General features: G+C 39.6%; 1 protein-coding gene across 2 annotated transcripts in view; it reads right to left on the bottom strand.

Moving 5' to 3' along the window:
* SLC49A4 (solute carrier family 49 member 4) overlaps positions 1-15,900 on the bottom strand; it is a 67,926-nt gene that overhangs the window by 46,169 nt on the left and 5,857 nt on the right. For both annotated transcript variants that reach the window (XR_014222838.1, XM_082235614.1), the window contains exon 2: positions 8,366-8,459. Coding sequence is in view for 1 of the 2 variants with exons in the window: in XM_082235614.1 (XP_082091740.1) it covers positions 8,366-8,459 (94 nt within the window). In the remaining variant the exon portion in view is untranslated. The remainder of the gene's footprint in view (positions 1-8,365; positions 8,460-15,900) is intronic.

The raw sequence follows: 15,900 nt of genomic DNA, 5'->3' as shown, positions 1-15,900 counted from the left end.
ATTAAAAGAGCTGGCATTAACCTATTAAAAGCCCTACACAGGGTTTGGTACCAAGATATTTATTGGAGTGCTTTCTCTCGTCTGCCTGCTCACTAAGATCATCATCTAAGGTTCTCCTCCAGAAACCCTGCATTCTGATGTGCAGCAGGCTGGCGTTTTTGGTGCTGCTTTTGTGCCTTTGGAAGACTGCTTGGTACCAGATGAGAATTCCCTTCCCCACAATGCTTTTTAATGACATATTGCTGCTGTTTCCTTTTATTCTCTTATACTGTCTGTTAGTTGACCTGGTAATTCTTGGACCTTGAGGGTGCAAGATAAAAACTGAATTTGTAAACAAGCCGGTATATATAGGGCTGCCATCTGCTGGATTGCCAAATAATGCTTTTGGCAGAGATATTTTGCAGGCATGCATGATGAGGAGGAGATTGGAAACAGGGTTCATTCCACCCTGAAAGATCAGCTTGCTCTGCCAAAAGACCAGCTCCATCACATGCCTCCTACATCTGAGCTGTTCCAATACCAGCTGGTCATTATAAGAACTACTATTTAAGAATTGGTGTCAAAATTTGATTTTTTCTCTATCCCCTCCCTGTCCCTTTTGGCTAAAGAGCAGGAACAAGTGTTCAAAACAAACAAGAAGAAGAAGAAGAAGAAGAAGAAGAAGAGTTTGGATTTGATATCCCGCCTTTCACTCCCTTTAAGGAGTCTCAAAGCGGCTAACATTCTCCTTTCCCTTCCTCCCCCACAACAAACACTCTGTGAGGTGAGTGGGGCTGAGAGACTTCAAAGAAGTGTGACTGGCCCAAGGTCACCCAGCAGCTGCAAACAAGTATCTTGAAATATTTGGAGCTCAATCCTACGCAGCTTATTCAGAAGTAAGTCCTGCTAAGTTCAGTGGGCCTTACTTTTGGTAAAATGGTACAGGATTGCAGCCTTAGATTCCCTGTTTCTACACTCTGTCTGAAGCAGCCCCACAAGTTAGCTGTTCACCTTGGGGTGTGTAACAATTCCCAGTGGGTACCGTATTTTTCGCCCTATAGGACGCACTTTTTCCCCTCCAAAAATGAAGGGGAAATGTGTGTGCGTCCTATGGGGCGAATGCAGGCTTTCGCTGAAGCCTGGAGAGCGAGAGGGGGCGGTGCGCACTGACCCCTCTTGCTCTCCAGGCTTCGCGGACCTCTCCGCAAGCAGCGGGAGCGCTCCCGCTGCTTGCGGAGAGTTGCCTGCATGCCGAAGCCTGCGTGCGTTGAGATCAGCGCGTCCAGGCTTCTTGGACCTCTCCGCAAGCAGCGGGAGCCAGCACTGGGCTCCCACGGCTTGCAGAGAGCTGCCTGTTTGGGGGCTGGGGACGGGGGAAGCTCAGGCCTCCCCCGCCCCAGCCCCGTGCCTGGGGGGGGGAATAATTTTTTTCCCTTTATTCCCCCCCCCCCAAAAAAAACCTAGGTGTGCCTTATGGGACGGGGCGTCCTATAGGGCGAAAAATACGGTAATTTAGCAGATCCATTATTCAAGTTGTGTGACATGGAGGATCATTTTGAAAAGCAAAGTAATTTTTAGCACTAGTAAATAAAATAAATTTTATTATTAGGGTCACAGACCAGTTCTGGAGCACTAGTAAGCATCTTTTTTTCACTTGTTTTGCAGGTTTGTCTTATTATATTTTCCTTCACACCATAATAGTGGATGCCATGGGGTGATGTATAAGCTAGGTGATAAGTCAGTAACCTAATTATGATGTTAGCAGCTCTTAACCCGACTCGGCCGGGGAGGGCAGGATACAAATAAATTATTATTATTGTTATTGTTATTGTTATTGTTGTTATTATTATTATTAATTCACTTTGGAAGAGGTTTGAAGTAAACACTCCCAACCACTGAAAATCTGTCCTCTTCATTTCCCAGCATTTACTGCCTTTATACATTCCAAATACCAAAACCAGAAGCCTTGTTGAAATCTCTCTACCACATACTTGTATTAATTCACTGATTTATGAACTCTGTCAGAATTAAGCCACTTTTCATTGGGGTTTTTTGTGTATCTCCACCTTATCTTCCTAGAGACGGACAGATAGGAGATACCCACGATACGGTTCAATGTATGGAGTAATCTACTACTATTCTAGAAGACAAATTTGTAGCAGCTAATATAGCTGACAGAAAAATATGAACACAACAGTATCAGTGCATTTTGCTTTTTTTATGGTGTCTTGTTATCACTGCAGCAGATTTCAGCCTGAAAGGACTATCGGAACTCTTTCTTACAAACCATCATCTGTTCTAAAAATTGCTCTGAGATTAGAAACATTTGTTCCCGTTATTTCCCCATTTTCTTCTTGTTTCTGTTATCCAGAAGGAGCAAAGAGCAACTGCATTTTCCCTCACTGCCTAATACTGTAATTTAAGTTTGATTCTGTAATGCAAGATGTCTTTTGTATGAAAGATGAGAAGAGCAAGACAATTTTGTTCCACACTTGGACCAAAAGGAAAGCATTTTTAAGACTGGCTAAGGTAAGAGATGTATTTTGATCGATTTCTATACTCTGTGCTCAGGTTTATACATTACTTTTCCAATATTCAGCTAATTATTTTCAGGTACCAAGCAACATAGTGAACTCTGAGAGTTCAATCTAAGAGTATGAAGCTTTTCATAACAAGCCTGAAACCAAAACTATGAAAGAAAATAAGAAGAACATTTCAACAGGGGGGGGGTATGAAATAATCAATTACTTATCCTTTGCCTCAAGACTAAAGTTTGTGAAAGCCAAACCAGAACACCTGATTTTTTGATGTTTTTAAAAAATAAGCTTTGTGGCCAAATCAAAATCTTGAAGTTAGAATTAATTTGCATTAACTTTCCCTTGACCTAGTAATTGGGCAAGCAAGTTTACCTTCAAAAGGGGAACTGCTGTGACTGTGTTTAAATGAAAACAGAAAACAGTTCTGCTCTCCTTAACACAATCCTGCAAAAAGACAAAGTCAAAGGTAAAATCCTCAATGGTGAGTTTACAAACATGAAAATAATTATTTCATATTCCATGTGTCATATATACTACATACCAGTGTTAAGCAAGCATTCCTATATTCTGTATATAGGCCAAATGCAACGTTAAAAAAAAGAGGGTTCACTCCTTAGATGAATCAACCACATGTATTTTAGCAACTTCCTCTTCGGTGGCCAAACATTTGTAACCAAACATAAATACATATAGATTACAGTGTGTAGCACCCCAAGGGGGGGGGGTTCTCTTTAAAATCAGTATGTTATAAAATATTATCACACACCAATGCCCCTCTAAATCTGTTTCTAGAAGATTCCCCAACCATTTGGAGCAGATTTAGGAGCAGGAGCTGCAGCTGGAGAGGAGAGAAATTGCTATCAATTGCTTCCCCTCCTTTCACTAACAGATTCTCTCCATCAGCAGATAGACCCAATGGATATGACGCAATGAGCATATTTAGCTACTGCACAAACTAGCAAACAACACTACTGGAACTAAATCCCACTAAAGAATCAAACAAGCTTTTCAAAGTATTGGTGAATATATATGAAAATGGATGACATAAGACTACCCCCCTCTTTTGAAAAAACATAATATTAATCCAATAGTAATCCAATCTGGGGGTTGCCAGCACATGGACAAGGGTCAGGCTATCTCGGTCCAGAAATGGCCATATATTCACATGTAGCTGAAAAATAAAGGGTTTGTTTGTTTTTGCAGAAACTAGCATTTCCACCTACTGATATTTATGTAGAAGTGTCTTGTTCTATACAAATCCATACAAATAGATGCGCTGCCAAGTTATCATTGCTAAATGATATATTTGTACTGCAAAGGTTTTCCGCTTGCTAAATCTGTATTTAGCTTGTATATCTGGCTTCATTTTCAATGTTATGTAATCACCTAATACAATATGGGTAACGTGCGAATGATTTTGCTTAATAATACTACTAAAAATAAAATAAGACACATATCAGGGAGAAAGCAGAGAAATAAGTGAAGCTGATAGGCTCTTCTAATAAAGACACTGTGGCTTGATACAGGAACTGCTTCTAGCTAGAAAAGAAAGAGCAAATATGAAAGCATCCAACATGAGTCTGGAGTAGTTTTGACGCTGAACTTGGTTAGATCCTCTCACTCATATTTGGGGTCTGTTTGTTTCTTGCTGCTATTGTTTTAAAGAAAAGTATAAGGATTCTGAAACACAATGGACTTCAATTTTTGATGAAATGGAGCGGGGGTGGGGGGTGGGGAATCTCATTATTGTGAAACTTTTTTTTACTGAAAGCCTGCCAAGCAAGAGTCAAAAATTTGCAATGAAACGAACACTGCAATACCAAGCCAAGACAATGGCATCTCTGTCAGACATCCTGACAGTTTAAAGGCAACAATATAACGATGCAGCAAGACCCCTGACAGTACAGCGACAAATCCTCTCAGATCGTCACATCATAATGCCGTGTTATTGCACAGGCATCACAGCTGTCAGACACTTGAGAATGTTTCTTCGGTCAAAGTTTGAAATAGGAGAGCAAACAGAATTGAAGCTTGCAGGGAACATGTTAAAAAAACAACAACAAGAAAACAAAAACAACCCGTTTCAACATGATGGTTTTCTTCCATAAAGCCACACTTTTAAAAAAAGCAGCACACAAAATAAATAGACATAGTGAGGTTGTAGGCCAAGCCTGCCCCAACCTGGTACTCTCCAAAATGTTTTGGTGTGTAACTCATTACTGACCGCTGGCCATGCTGGCTGGGGCTTATGGGGTCTCACAAGATCAGGAAAGTACCAGGCTGCAGAAGGCTGGTATGGGCTCTTACTCTGATACTAATCAGATGCAGCAAAGAGATATAGCAGTGAATGATTTCTCATCAATGGCACGAGTGGACCAATTAATCCAATTGTAGCCATCAAAAGATAAAATGGCTGCATTCAGACATAATAAGACTAGGCCTAGCTTCCCACCCAGGCTTCCCCTCTCCTGACACAGCTGAAAGGAGATCGGAAGCTTCTGCTTCATTTTAAGTTAACTGCAATTTCTTCTGGTTAATATTAACTATGGTTAGTGGAAAAGCAAGCCACCTTCATAAACTATGGTTTGAAATTGGATGGAAGAACAGCTAGGGGGAAAACCAACAGATTTCCATTGACCAGTGAAACCCCAACAATAACATGGCCATTCATGCCAGAAGACAAGAGCACTCTACAGCTGAGCCATCTGGTTCTTCCTCTCCTCCCTCTACAAGCTTACTAAATTTTGATGCATTTTTCAGCGAACCAGATTCAATCTAAATTGATAAAAAGAAATAATTAGCTGTGTTTCATAATAGTAATGTCTACACAGCTGAGGACCCTATTGGAAGCGCTTGAAACAGTTATTGCATCTGCTGAGATTGTTGTGTCAGTGTGCTGTGGAAGATAGTGCCACAGTTTGCAGATACACTGGGCATTTAGCAAAATAAATCAGAGTTGTTGAAGAGTGGTTCCAAGTGTGCTAGAATCTGAATACAGAAGAGCAGTATTCCTAAGAAACAACAGGACAAATACAGGATAAATACAGACTGTGAATAACATTGTGTGTACACCACTTCTCAGATCAGTGGTTGGAGTGCACTGGATGCAAAGCAAATGGGGGTGTATAGACAACTCTTGTCTAACTCTTTGGAGTGCTAAGACTAGTTAAAATGGCCAAAATATTGAGAACTCTCACACTCCCAACATAATCAAAGGCACAGAGTAAGATCTTTCCAAGAATTTTATGCCACGGAGAACTGTGACTGAGCCAGAAACCCACCATCCAAAGGGCACATCCTAAATTACCAGGTCTAAATCTTAAATTGCTTGACTTCTGCAAGAACAATCAATTCATTAGGACTTCTCAAGCTGGATCAAATGGCCTGTTTAAAATTTGGTCCAACTACTAAGCACTCTTGCCTAATGCCCCCCCCTACAAATCCCATTACAAAATAGCTTCCCTTGAAGGTTTATTACTCATTGCTAAGTATATATATGCTGGCAGCCCAGCAGTTTCCTTTCCTCACAGGAACTTGGCATGTGAACAGGGTTTTTTTGCCAATTGTTTTATTGATTTTTATATGAGGGAAAGTAACCCAATGCACTGCATGCTGCCCACAAATAATAAAATTATTAATACTTTGAACTTCAGTGGGTATGCTGGTCCCACCTTCAAAGTGCTTTAAAAACAAAATTAATTAAATCTTACACTGCAGCCCAACCCTAAAACAATCAATAGGTCATTAAGACATTATTGTTTTATACTAAGCTGCTTATTTCACTCATAAAGATGACAAATGCTTGGCAAATATCCACAAAAAAGATGATCTTGCCCTCGGATAATACTTTATGTTCCTTTTGTAGGTAAATACAATCAAGCTAAGTGCACTATTCTTTCTAAATGACCTTGTTAAGAACACAAAACTTATTCAGATCCTAACCAAGCCCAAAAGCTCAAGTTATAAGTTCAGATATTTTTGAAGGAGACTTGAGGGCGAAAGGAATGTAACTGTAAACATAGCATAAACTTCATAATACTCAATAACACATAAGACACAGCATCATTTCTTTTGAAAGCCTACCGTAAGCATCAAAGGAACAACTAATGTTCACATTTTTAGTTTCACAGAGCTATCACAATTTATATATTTTCAAAAAGGTCAAAACCAAACATGTTGAATGATTGACACACAGAATGCACATTCTGGCTCTGTAGATGCACTACAAAGAGGGAGGGGAAGCTCTGCAGATATAGAGTGAATAATTGTACTGATAGTAAGGCAGAAGGGAAATAAATGACAATATAATATGCTTATAGAATCAGACATAGAAGTAATTCCCTACAAAATGCAATTCTGGAAAACACACATTAATTTTTTTCCAAAATAAATAAGTTTTGTTTATATTATTGGATGCAACACACATGTGGATTTGCTGCATATCCAGCACTATAAACAAAGCTAATTCATTTTGCAAAAAGGTCTGGAAAGAAAATGGTAGAGGGAGTATATAGAGGGCAGAAAAATGCACCATCTGTCAAGTCTCTGCTCGCTGGAACCCCTTCCAATATCCTACTTGGTTTCTATGCCTTGCACAAAAGTTACCTGACAATTTTTTAAAATAAACAGAGTTTTTGAAAGCTACTTTTTAAAAGAAGTGGAAATGTTAACATTTTAGAAAGGACGCATGAGGATTAACCTAGAAAGTAGGACACAACTAGTGTTGTGGCTACAACTACAGCCATAGCTATGTCTCTTTTGAGTTGTCTTGCGAAACCTAGAGCTCTGCCCTTGAGCAGTTCTCCATCAGACTCTAGCAAACCACTTGAAATTGTGAGGAGTTGCAGTGGACTATTTAACAAACTTTTTTTGTTCTACAAATAAAAGCACATACATATCTCATATTTGAGCAAACACCATCTGGCCTTTCTAATGTGATGTGCCCCTTTCCTTGTGAGCAAAGTTCTACGTTCCACTTTGGACTTAAACTGATTTTACTATATCAGATTAATTATTTTTGCAGAATTTTCAGCTATCCCATTTTCAAACTATCCTGCGAAGATAAACACTACATTGTTGCTGTTATTGTTGTTGTTGGTGGTGGTATTGTTATTTACTGGTTTTGGGTCTGGGTGAGTTTGATATTGGCAGTGATAATGGTGGAAGTGAGTCTCATGTATATAGTATCAGTTCTACTATAACCAGGGGTATGATCTGGGGACCACATGGCAATTACAATCTGATTTAGGGTTTCCCCCTGCTCTAGACATCAGAAAATATATTTTAATGGTCCTCACACATGCAGAGCTACATATTCATTCTTTTGTTGTGTTTAAACCATGACAAATTCCTTCAAGTTTTATTTCCGTTGCTGGTGAACCACAGTATTGTGGGCATGACCTAACAGCTTGCAAAAATAAAGCATCTGAGGCAGAAGGTGGCTAAGAGGCCAGTCTTCATAACCCTTTCAAATCTCAGAATATCAGAATATCTGGTGGTCAGGAAAGGGGGTGGTCCTTATCTAGAAGGACATGGGGGGTGTCTCTAGTAGCTGGATGCTACATACAGTACTGTATCTCGCAAATAATCTTATTCAGCCCTAAGGGGAAAAAATGTCATTAGAATGGTTTTATGGGATTTTTCTCATGTAGCTTTTCCATGGTAGAAAACTAGATTTAAACTGCAGAATGTCTTCAACTAGGTTACTTCAACATCTTCCAATTGCTACCGGTTATCACCTTAGCTACACCACAGTCTTCACAGTAAAACCATTGTATCCTATTGAGACAAGATAATTTGGAAGGGTCCCCCCTCCCCAGCCACTAAAGAACAAATAATAAATCTCTCACCATTTCCTTGTTTCTTGGTCTGATACAGGAACACATCTCAGGCCAGCTCCTACCACCATGAGGGATGATGTCAGCAACATAGTTACCCTGAGGCCTAAATGGAAAAGAATAGCAATTTTACAAGGAAAACACAGGCGTATCCAAACATGTGACATAAAAAGTAGCAATTACAAAAGTAACCCTCCTTTTGAGGAAGTGAATCTTACAGGATATGTAAAACAAACATAGACAGAGATTAACAGAGTAAGAACTTTTAAAAACAGTGCTAATGTTTGCATGCTTAACTAAAATTTCAGCTGGCACTCCTACCCAGACTTAAACACCCAAGGCACCTAAATAATCAGACTTCTCCAATAATTTTGAAAAAGAGGGCAGCTCTACATAGGCATGTCTTCTACACAGAGATGTTACTGAAAGCAAAGGGGAAGCTGTGGTAAGGGGTCAGAGCTCTGTATGCACATCAGACGTGCCACAGCTACAAGAAATTACTGGACAGGTAATTCGCGTGCCAAATCTGAATGATTTATCTAGTCTCATGTATAAAAGGGAGAAGTGGATGCGTATCATTTCCTTTTCTGAAATAGTTAACGTTTTCCCTTCCTGTTTTCAAAGTGGAGTCTTAAATCTAATCCTGAAATAAGTATGGCTTCTACATTGGAAGAATTTGCTTATTTGCAATACTGCAAAAAAAGCAGCGAAGACTGCAGTGTTCAGGTCCAATTGCCAGTTGCTGCATCAAGCATTTTAAAAATACTACATTGGCATTTAATGGATTTTTATATCTTCTCTACATGTGTGCTATTGAAGAATAACATGTGGTCGGATAAAGATCTTTATTAAGACTGCTATAACTTCATATGAATAAATATACTAATATATTCCTTATGACAGAATTCCTGTTGCTGATCCAGAGCGCGGATACATACACACTGTAGCAGATACAGATCCCAAACAACAGGGAACAAAGTATTAGGAATGGAGCCCAATATTAAGCCCTCAAGAAAAAGTATTTATATGTTTCGGCCAGTTGTGAGTTTTACAGAATGTTCTATTGTCATAAATCAAGAGATTTCTTCTTCCTCAGAGGAATCACTTGTTTAATACTACATGTTTTTCTTCTGAATATTCTGTTGGCTGTTTTAGGTTGAGTTCACACATAGTCTCCATTACCAATTTATTACTAGCAAAATGCCTTTCATGAACTGACTGTGTGGAATGTAAGAGGTAAGAATGTGAAGCTCCCTTGAGAGTCCCAAGTCCCATGATGCTGGGAACTGATTTTTATAGATGCAGTACACAATTAACTTATTTATTATATTTAATGTTGGGTTCACATGATAAAAATGTGAGAATGGTTGCCAGCTCACCATTGACAAGCACATATTTTCCTGCAAGACCTCCTACCAGACTTCACACTGCTCAGACTTCACATGGATTGAAGTACTGAAAAGTGACAATATGCCTCACTGCTTTGCAATCCTTTTTAGAGACAGTGCAGTGCCTTGCACCTTCTGCCTCCCCTTTCTCTAAGCACAGAAGAGATATTGCAAACTTCACATTGAATAAGTGAAATCTCTTGCTACTTTTTGAGCCTCTCAGAAGACCAGAAAAACAAAAATGAACCACAGTCCACCACTCTCAGCTAGAAGCTGTCCGGGGAAAGGCTGGTTCGTGTAGAGCAGCACTCAGTGTGACATCACAATCAAGATCCTGTTCCCCACCTTTAGCACAAATTTTAACTGGCTACCAAGCCTGTACAAAATTTATGGAGCGTAGATAAGAGACTCATGGATCAGGATCAAATGATGGATTTGACTGTTTTTCCAGCTGCAGCACTTTAGCGCAAACCATTTGGTTTTTGAGCTACAAATTATAATGCAATACTCTGAAGGGCTTTGAATAGTGCTCACGATTTCTCCGACCTTTTGTATCTTCTTAATATGCACGTATTCCTAGGAAATTATCTATAGTTAAAGAATAATGCCATACACATCAAGAACTGCCAAGAAGAGAAAAAATCTTCTTTTAAAAATGTCAAGCAGGTAGCTTGATTAAGGTGATAAAGCATAAAGGTCACAGAGGGCTGGCTGGAGATGCTGCACTAATATTATACTCTATAAAGGGTGTCTGCATTACAGCTGAAGGTCTTGAGGGCAAACAGCGGACCAAACAAAAATTAAAAAATAAGATTATCTTTGTAAAGTTATGGCTTTACTTTTTTCCAACAGCAAGTTTACAATTTGAACTTAAAATATTTGATGTAGTGGCCTAAATTTTAGGAGCTTGATCTGGTCCATTGTGGGTGTAACACCCACATTGTATTCACATAAGTCACAATGGAGCCCTGTTTCCCACCCACCATCTACCTGTAAATGCACAAAAAGTGTGTAAATGCAGCACTATGGGACTTCAGAGTGAATAGGAAATCTCTGCATTTACTCCATAGTCACATCTAGCTCTCCCTCTGGATACTGTCAACTGTGCTCAATATGGGCAATGTACCCACAGTGGACTGGATCATGCCCAATTCTGGAGTAAAAGACACATAACACACAAATATGTATGATGAAGCACTCATGTCATTTTTTAAAAATTAAAATAAACCGATGGAGGTGGAGCTTTGGGTGGCTTCCCACCATGCAGGATTCTAAATGCAGGTAAATATACATCTTTAACTCCATGTGGGAAAAGCTAGGAGACCCAAGTCAAAAGAGCAGGTAGGGAAAGGTTAAGCATCCCTTCCCACACCACCTCCATCAAATCCCCCCACAAAAAGAGTCTGTGTCTTTCTTTAAATAGTGGGATCAAGGCTCTATTAAATTTTGCACAACATATAGCTAGCTCCTCAAAAGCCATATGCGTGTTTGTGTACCATGTTTTGTTGCATCAACAGTTCATCTCACTGTGTTGAGGGGAAATATGATAACCATCTTCAAATATCTAAAGGGCTGTCATGTATATGTTAAGAGAACCTACAACTATACAAACGCAAAAACATTTACTAGCACTGGTGCTTGTCTTGTTCATCAACCAAACATCAGCAGCCTTTGGATATACAGTGGAACCTCGGGTTACATACGCTTCAGGTTACACACTCCGCTAACCCAGAAATAGTGCTTCAGGTTAAGAACTTTGCTTCAGGATAAGAACAGAAATCGGGCTCCAGCGGCACGGCAGCAGCAGGAGGCCCCATTAGCTTAAGTGGTGCTTCAGGTTAAGAACAGTTTCAGGTTAAGAACGGACCTCCGGAATGAATTAAGTACTTAACCCGAGGTACCACTGTAATAATCATAGTGGAGACCTGCAGCCTATAAAACACGCAGTAAGTCTGTTGAAAGATTAGCTCCTAGACTACAAATTTATATGCATGGATAATGAAGACAGAATTAAGCAGTACGACCAAAATGCTAAATTCAGAACAACTTTTATTATTTTCAATAAAATCTATTATATTTCTAAGTCTTTTAAGATTTAATATCCTGCTTCAGAGCTGCACAGAACATCAATAAATTTTCAGTAGCTTATTCAATCTGACAGTACCATGAACATGTCCACTGAGTAATGAAAATGCGGTATCTCCCTTAAGAAACAGACAGTGCCTTGGAGAAAGCAAGATGGCACACTGGGTGGTATGGTGAATTGAGGAAACAAGTGAAGCAACCACACCAAAACACCCTATTTTTACATTTGCTGCTAGTTACATCTAGTACATCTAGTACATCTAGTTACTTCACTTCTGCTTTTGTTTCTTTCTCTCACAATGTGACAATTTGCCACTGCAAACAACTCAGGCTGAGTCACTATGGGCTGGAAATGAGATGCTCCTTGAAGGTTTATGAAACGTAAATAATCCCTTCCTTCAAAATACTCATAGTTTCAACCTGCAACTACTCTTCAAATCTCTCTCTTGAGCACAGTCCAACACATCTTTCCTTCAAGCTCGCTGGCACAGTCATTAGATGAAAAGCAGAGCTGGTACCTCTAGTTCAGCATCCAGTTCTTGTAGTAACCAACCGGATGACTACAGGATGCTCACAAAAATGTCCTAAGTGTAACAGCACTTTCCCCACTTGCGATTCCTAGCAAATGGTACACAGAGGCAGAACACTGCCATCATGACTAACAGCCACTATCCTCCATGAATGCCCAATTCTCATTGCCACCACTACTTTTGGGGAGAGTGAATCCTATTGTTTAATTTAACGCTGTGTGAAGAAGTATTTCTTTTGTCTGCCCTGAGTCTTCCAACACTCAGAAGACCTTAAGGCTGGCAAATAAAGGGAGTATGAACTGCTGTTTCTGAAGCAGGTTTGTAAACTCTAACAGAGAGAACTTTTGTTAGCATTAATTATGGGTAACAGGCATCTAAACATAATGCCCTCCCTCAGGGAGGTATGCCTGACACCAACTTTGCTATCTTTTAGACACCAGGCAAAAACATTTATGCAGGCACTTAAAACATTATGACCATCTCCAGTACTTTACACTCTTCATTTTGTATTTTATCTGTCTGTCTTATATGTATTTGTTATTTTATTTTTGACAACTGACCTGAAATCACCAATGAAAGAGTATATAAACAAATCACGGGTATGATGTCAAAGGAACGGAGATAATATCTACGCTTGCAATTATCAACAAATTAAAGGAGCTGTTCCCTAAAAGCACATATTTTACTTTCAAAACACTCTCCTAGATGCTGATCAGATATAGGCTCAAACATTGCAAGAGAGGAGGAAGAAAACAGAATAGTGCTCCTTTTTAGGGGTTGAGAACAGTTTTGAGGAAGCTGAAATATCAGTTAAGGAAGCTACAACTGTAAAAGAAAAGCACATGAGATTACTTCATAACATACCAGCAGCACTTCGTACATTACCAGTCTATCCCCCCACACCCACCCTGACAAATGCACACGTCTATGTGCAGTGTAATCTGGTGTGGTTCCTGAGCAGATTTTCTTTTCTACACTGCCTTCATTGCAAACAGAATATAAATATCCAAGTGAGTGATAATGAATACTTCATACCCACATGGAGTTTTTGAATGATCAAAGCACTTCACATAACATTCTCTCAATAATTCAAGAGTCAGAAACCTGTGGCCCTCAATATGTTGTTGGACTCCATCAGTCCCAGGCAGCATAGCTGTTGGTCAGAGCTGCAGTCTGGCAATATCTGGAAGGCCACATGTTCCCCACTTAATGCCACCAAGTGAGTTCATGGTCGAGATGAGATCCAACTGGTTGATCAGTAATGGCTAACTGATTATTTCTGTTGCTGTTGGATTTATTGATTATTTTTATTTTGCGTGATCTATCTGATACTGTGTCCTTGTGTACACTATGTTGCTTTTTTTCTTTAAGAATAACAGTATAGAATATTTCAAACTACATAAATTTCCCTTAGCCTGGATACTGAAACTGCAAGGGATCTGCTGGACTGGAGATCTAAACAGGCTCTGAAATAGTAACTTTCAGTTCTAATCTTTAAACACATACATTATGTTTAATTCATGTAGGTCTTAATATTTCTAGTAAGTGTTTTAGAATAAAATGCCACATTCACTAAATTTAAGGTCAAATAACTCTAGTGTATAGCTCAAAAATATCGCTCACTAATTCTGAATGGTGAGAAGCTTTGGGTCCACCAAGAGGGTTCTCAAGAATAAACTGTCGACTGAGCATATTTACCGTATTTTTCGCCCTATAGGACGCACTTTTCCCCCTCCAAAAATGAAGGGGAAATGTGTGTGCGTCCTATGGGTCGAATGCAGGCTTTCGCTGAAGCCTGGAGAGTGAGAGGGGTCGGTGCGCACCAACTCCTCTTGCTCTCCAGGGTTCAGGAAGCTATCCCCCCAGCCTGGCAAGCTCCCAGAGCAATGCCGAATCTGCGCGCAGCTTTGGCATCGCTCTGGGACCCGTTCTGGGGGCTCGGGCTTCCCACGCCCCCAGCCCCGCAAGCTCTCAGAGCGATGCCGAAGCTGCACTCTGGGACCCGTTCTGGGGGCTGGGGTAGGGGGAAGCTCGGGCTTCCCCTGCCCCAGCCCCGCGCCTGGGGGGGGGGGAATAATTTTTTTCCCCTTGATTCCCCCCCCCCAAATCTAGGTGCGTCCTATGGGCTGGTGCGTCCTATAGGGCGAAAAATACGGTACTTCTTAAAATCGAGAAGTCAATCTGCTGATTATGCTGCAAAGATCCAAGAAATTGAGCTACTATTTATGGTACCATTATTAAACCCTAAAGGATGGGAATTGGAGATATCTCAATTAATCCTTCTTCCAATTAGTTTCTATTCTTGTCATCAATAGATAATTTGTATATTGGGCTTCATGGTACTGCATTTCCCCTCAAAAATTGATTTTAAAATGTGTTTAATACTCCTGTGCAAAATAAAATCCCTTGAATTTCCTTATTTATATGATTGCCCTAGAGCTAATCAATTGTACCTAAATTGAATATTCTCAGCTTACTAAATACCCAGGACCTGAAGCAGTGTTTCCCAAATTTGGGTCTCCAGCTGTTTTTTGATAACTCCCATCATCCCTAGCTAGCAGGACCAGCACTCAGGTATTATGGGAATTGTAGTCCAAAAACAGCTGGAGACACAAGTTTGGGAAACACTGACCTAAAGGATTATCCCACACCTCGTATATCCAATCAATCACTGTACTCTGCAGGAAAGGTCTGTTCCAAACTATATAGGAATTGGGCCGTTAGTGCCATGGCTCGTACCCTTTAGAATTCCCTCTCATTAAGTACTAGCTAGGTGCCATCTCTGTTGCCTTTTCAGTGCCTAATGAAGACCTAACCCTTTCAGAAGCATTTTGAGATATTTCCCGGTCTAAATCTGTTTTTAGAAGTTTTAATTGTTCTCTGTGTTCATTAAAGGTAGACTGCACCCTGTATCTGCAAAAATGTGCTCTCTCAATCAGCATGGAGCTATTTGAGTATCTCCCCATAGTAACATAAAAACAAAATATTTTTTAATGCCACAGCCTGTAAATGCAACATAAAATTGCAAAACCAAGATGTCACGCTACCTTCACCACAGAAGAGACACTAATACTTAGCATTTAACTGCTTTGTTAATTACTTCATAAGAAACCCTCAATCTCATTTCCTTCAAGATTTGCTAAATTAAGTAAATTAATGTCTTCCACAAAATTTGATGTAATCCATTACATAACATTTCCACGTCCATGTGGAGTTATTTAACTTCATTTATTTAACATTTAATTTTAAAATGCTGCGATTCATTCAAAGCCTTTGGGATATGGAATGACAAGACATTCAAATGTTATAAAGATTAATTAACAGTAATCAAAAAAGTATTTTTGCTACCTCTGCACTTTCAGCAAAACTGCTAGCATTTTATTCATCCTTTTCATAACAAAGTTCATATATTTTCTTATGGTAGGTATGACAGGGCACAAACTTCCTTAATTTTATTGACATATTTCAAATCTAACCTATTAAACCCCTTCCAGGGTTGTTGTGTTTTTTGTATGTGTTGTTTTTGTTGGTTTTTTGTTGCCTT

Source organism: Podarcis vaucheri, assembly GCF_965113315.1.
Source record: "Podarcis vaucheri genome assembly, chromosome: 1".
Classification (NCBI taxonomy): Eukaryota; Metazoa; Chordata; class Lepidosauria; order Squamata; family Lacertidae; genus Podarcis; species Podarcis vaucheri.
The sequence above is the reverse complement of the archived record's forward strand: the minus strand, read 5'-3'. Positions and strand labels throughout refer to the sequence as shown.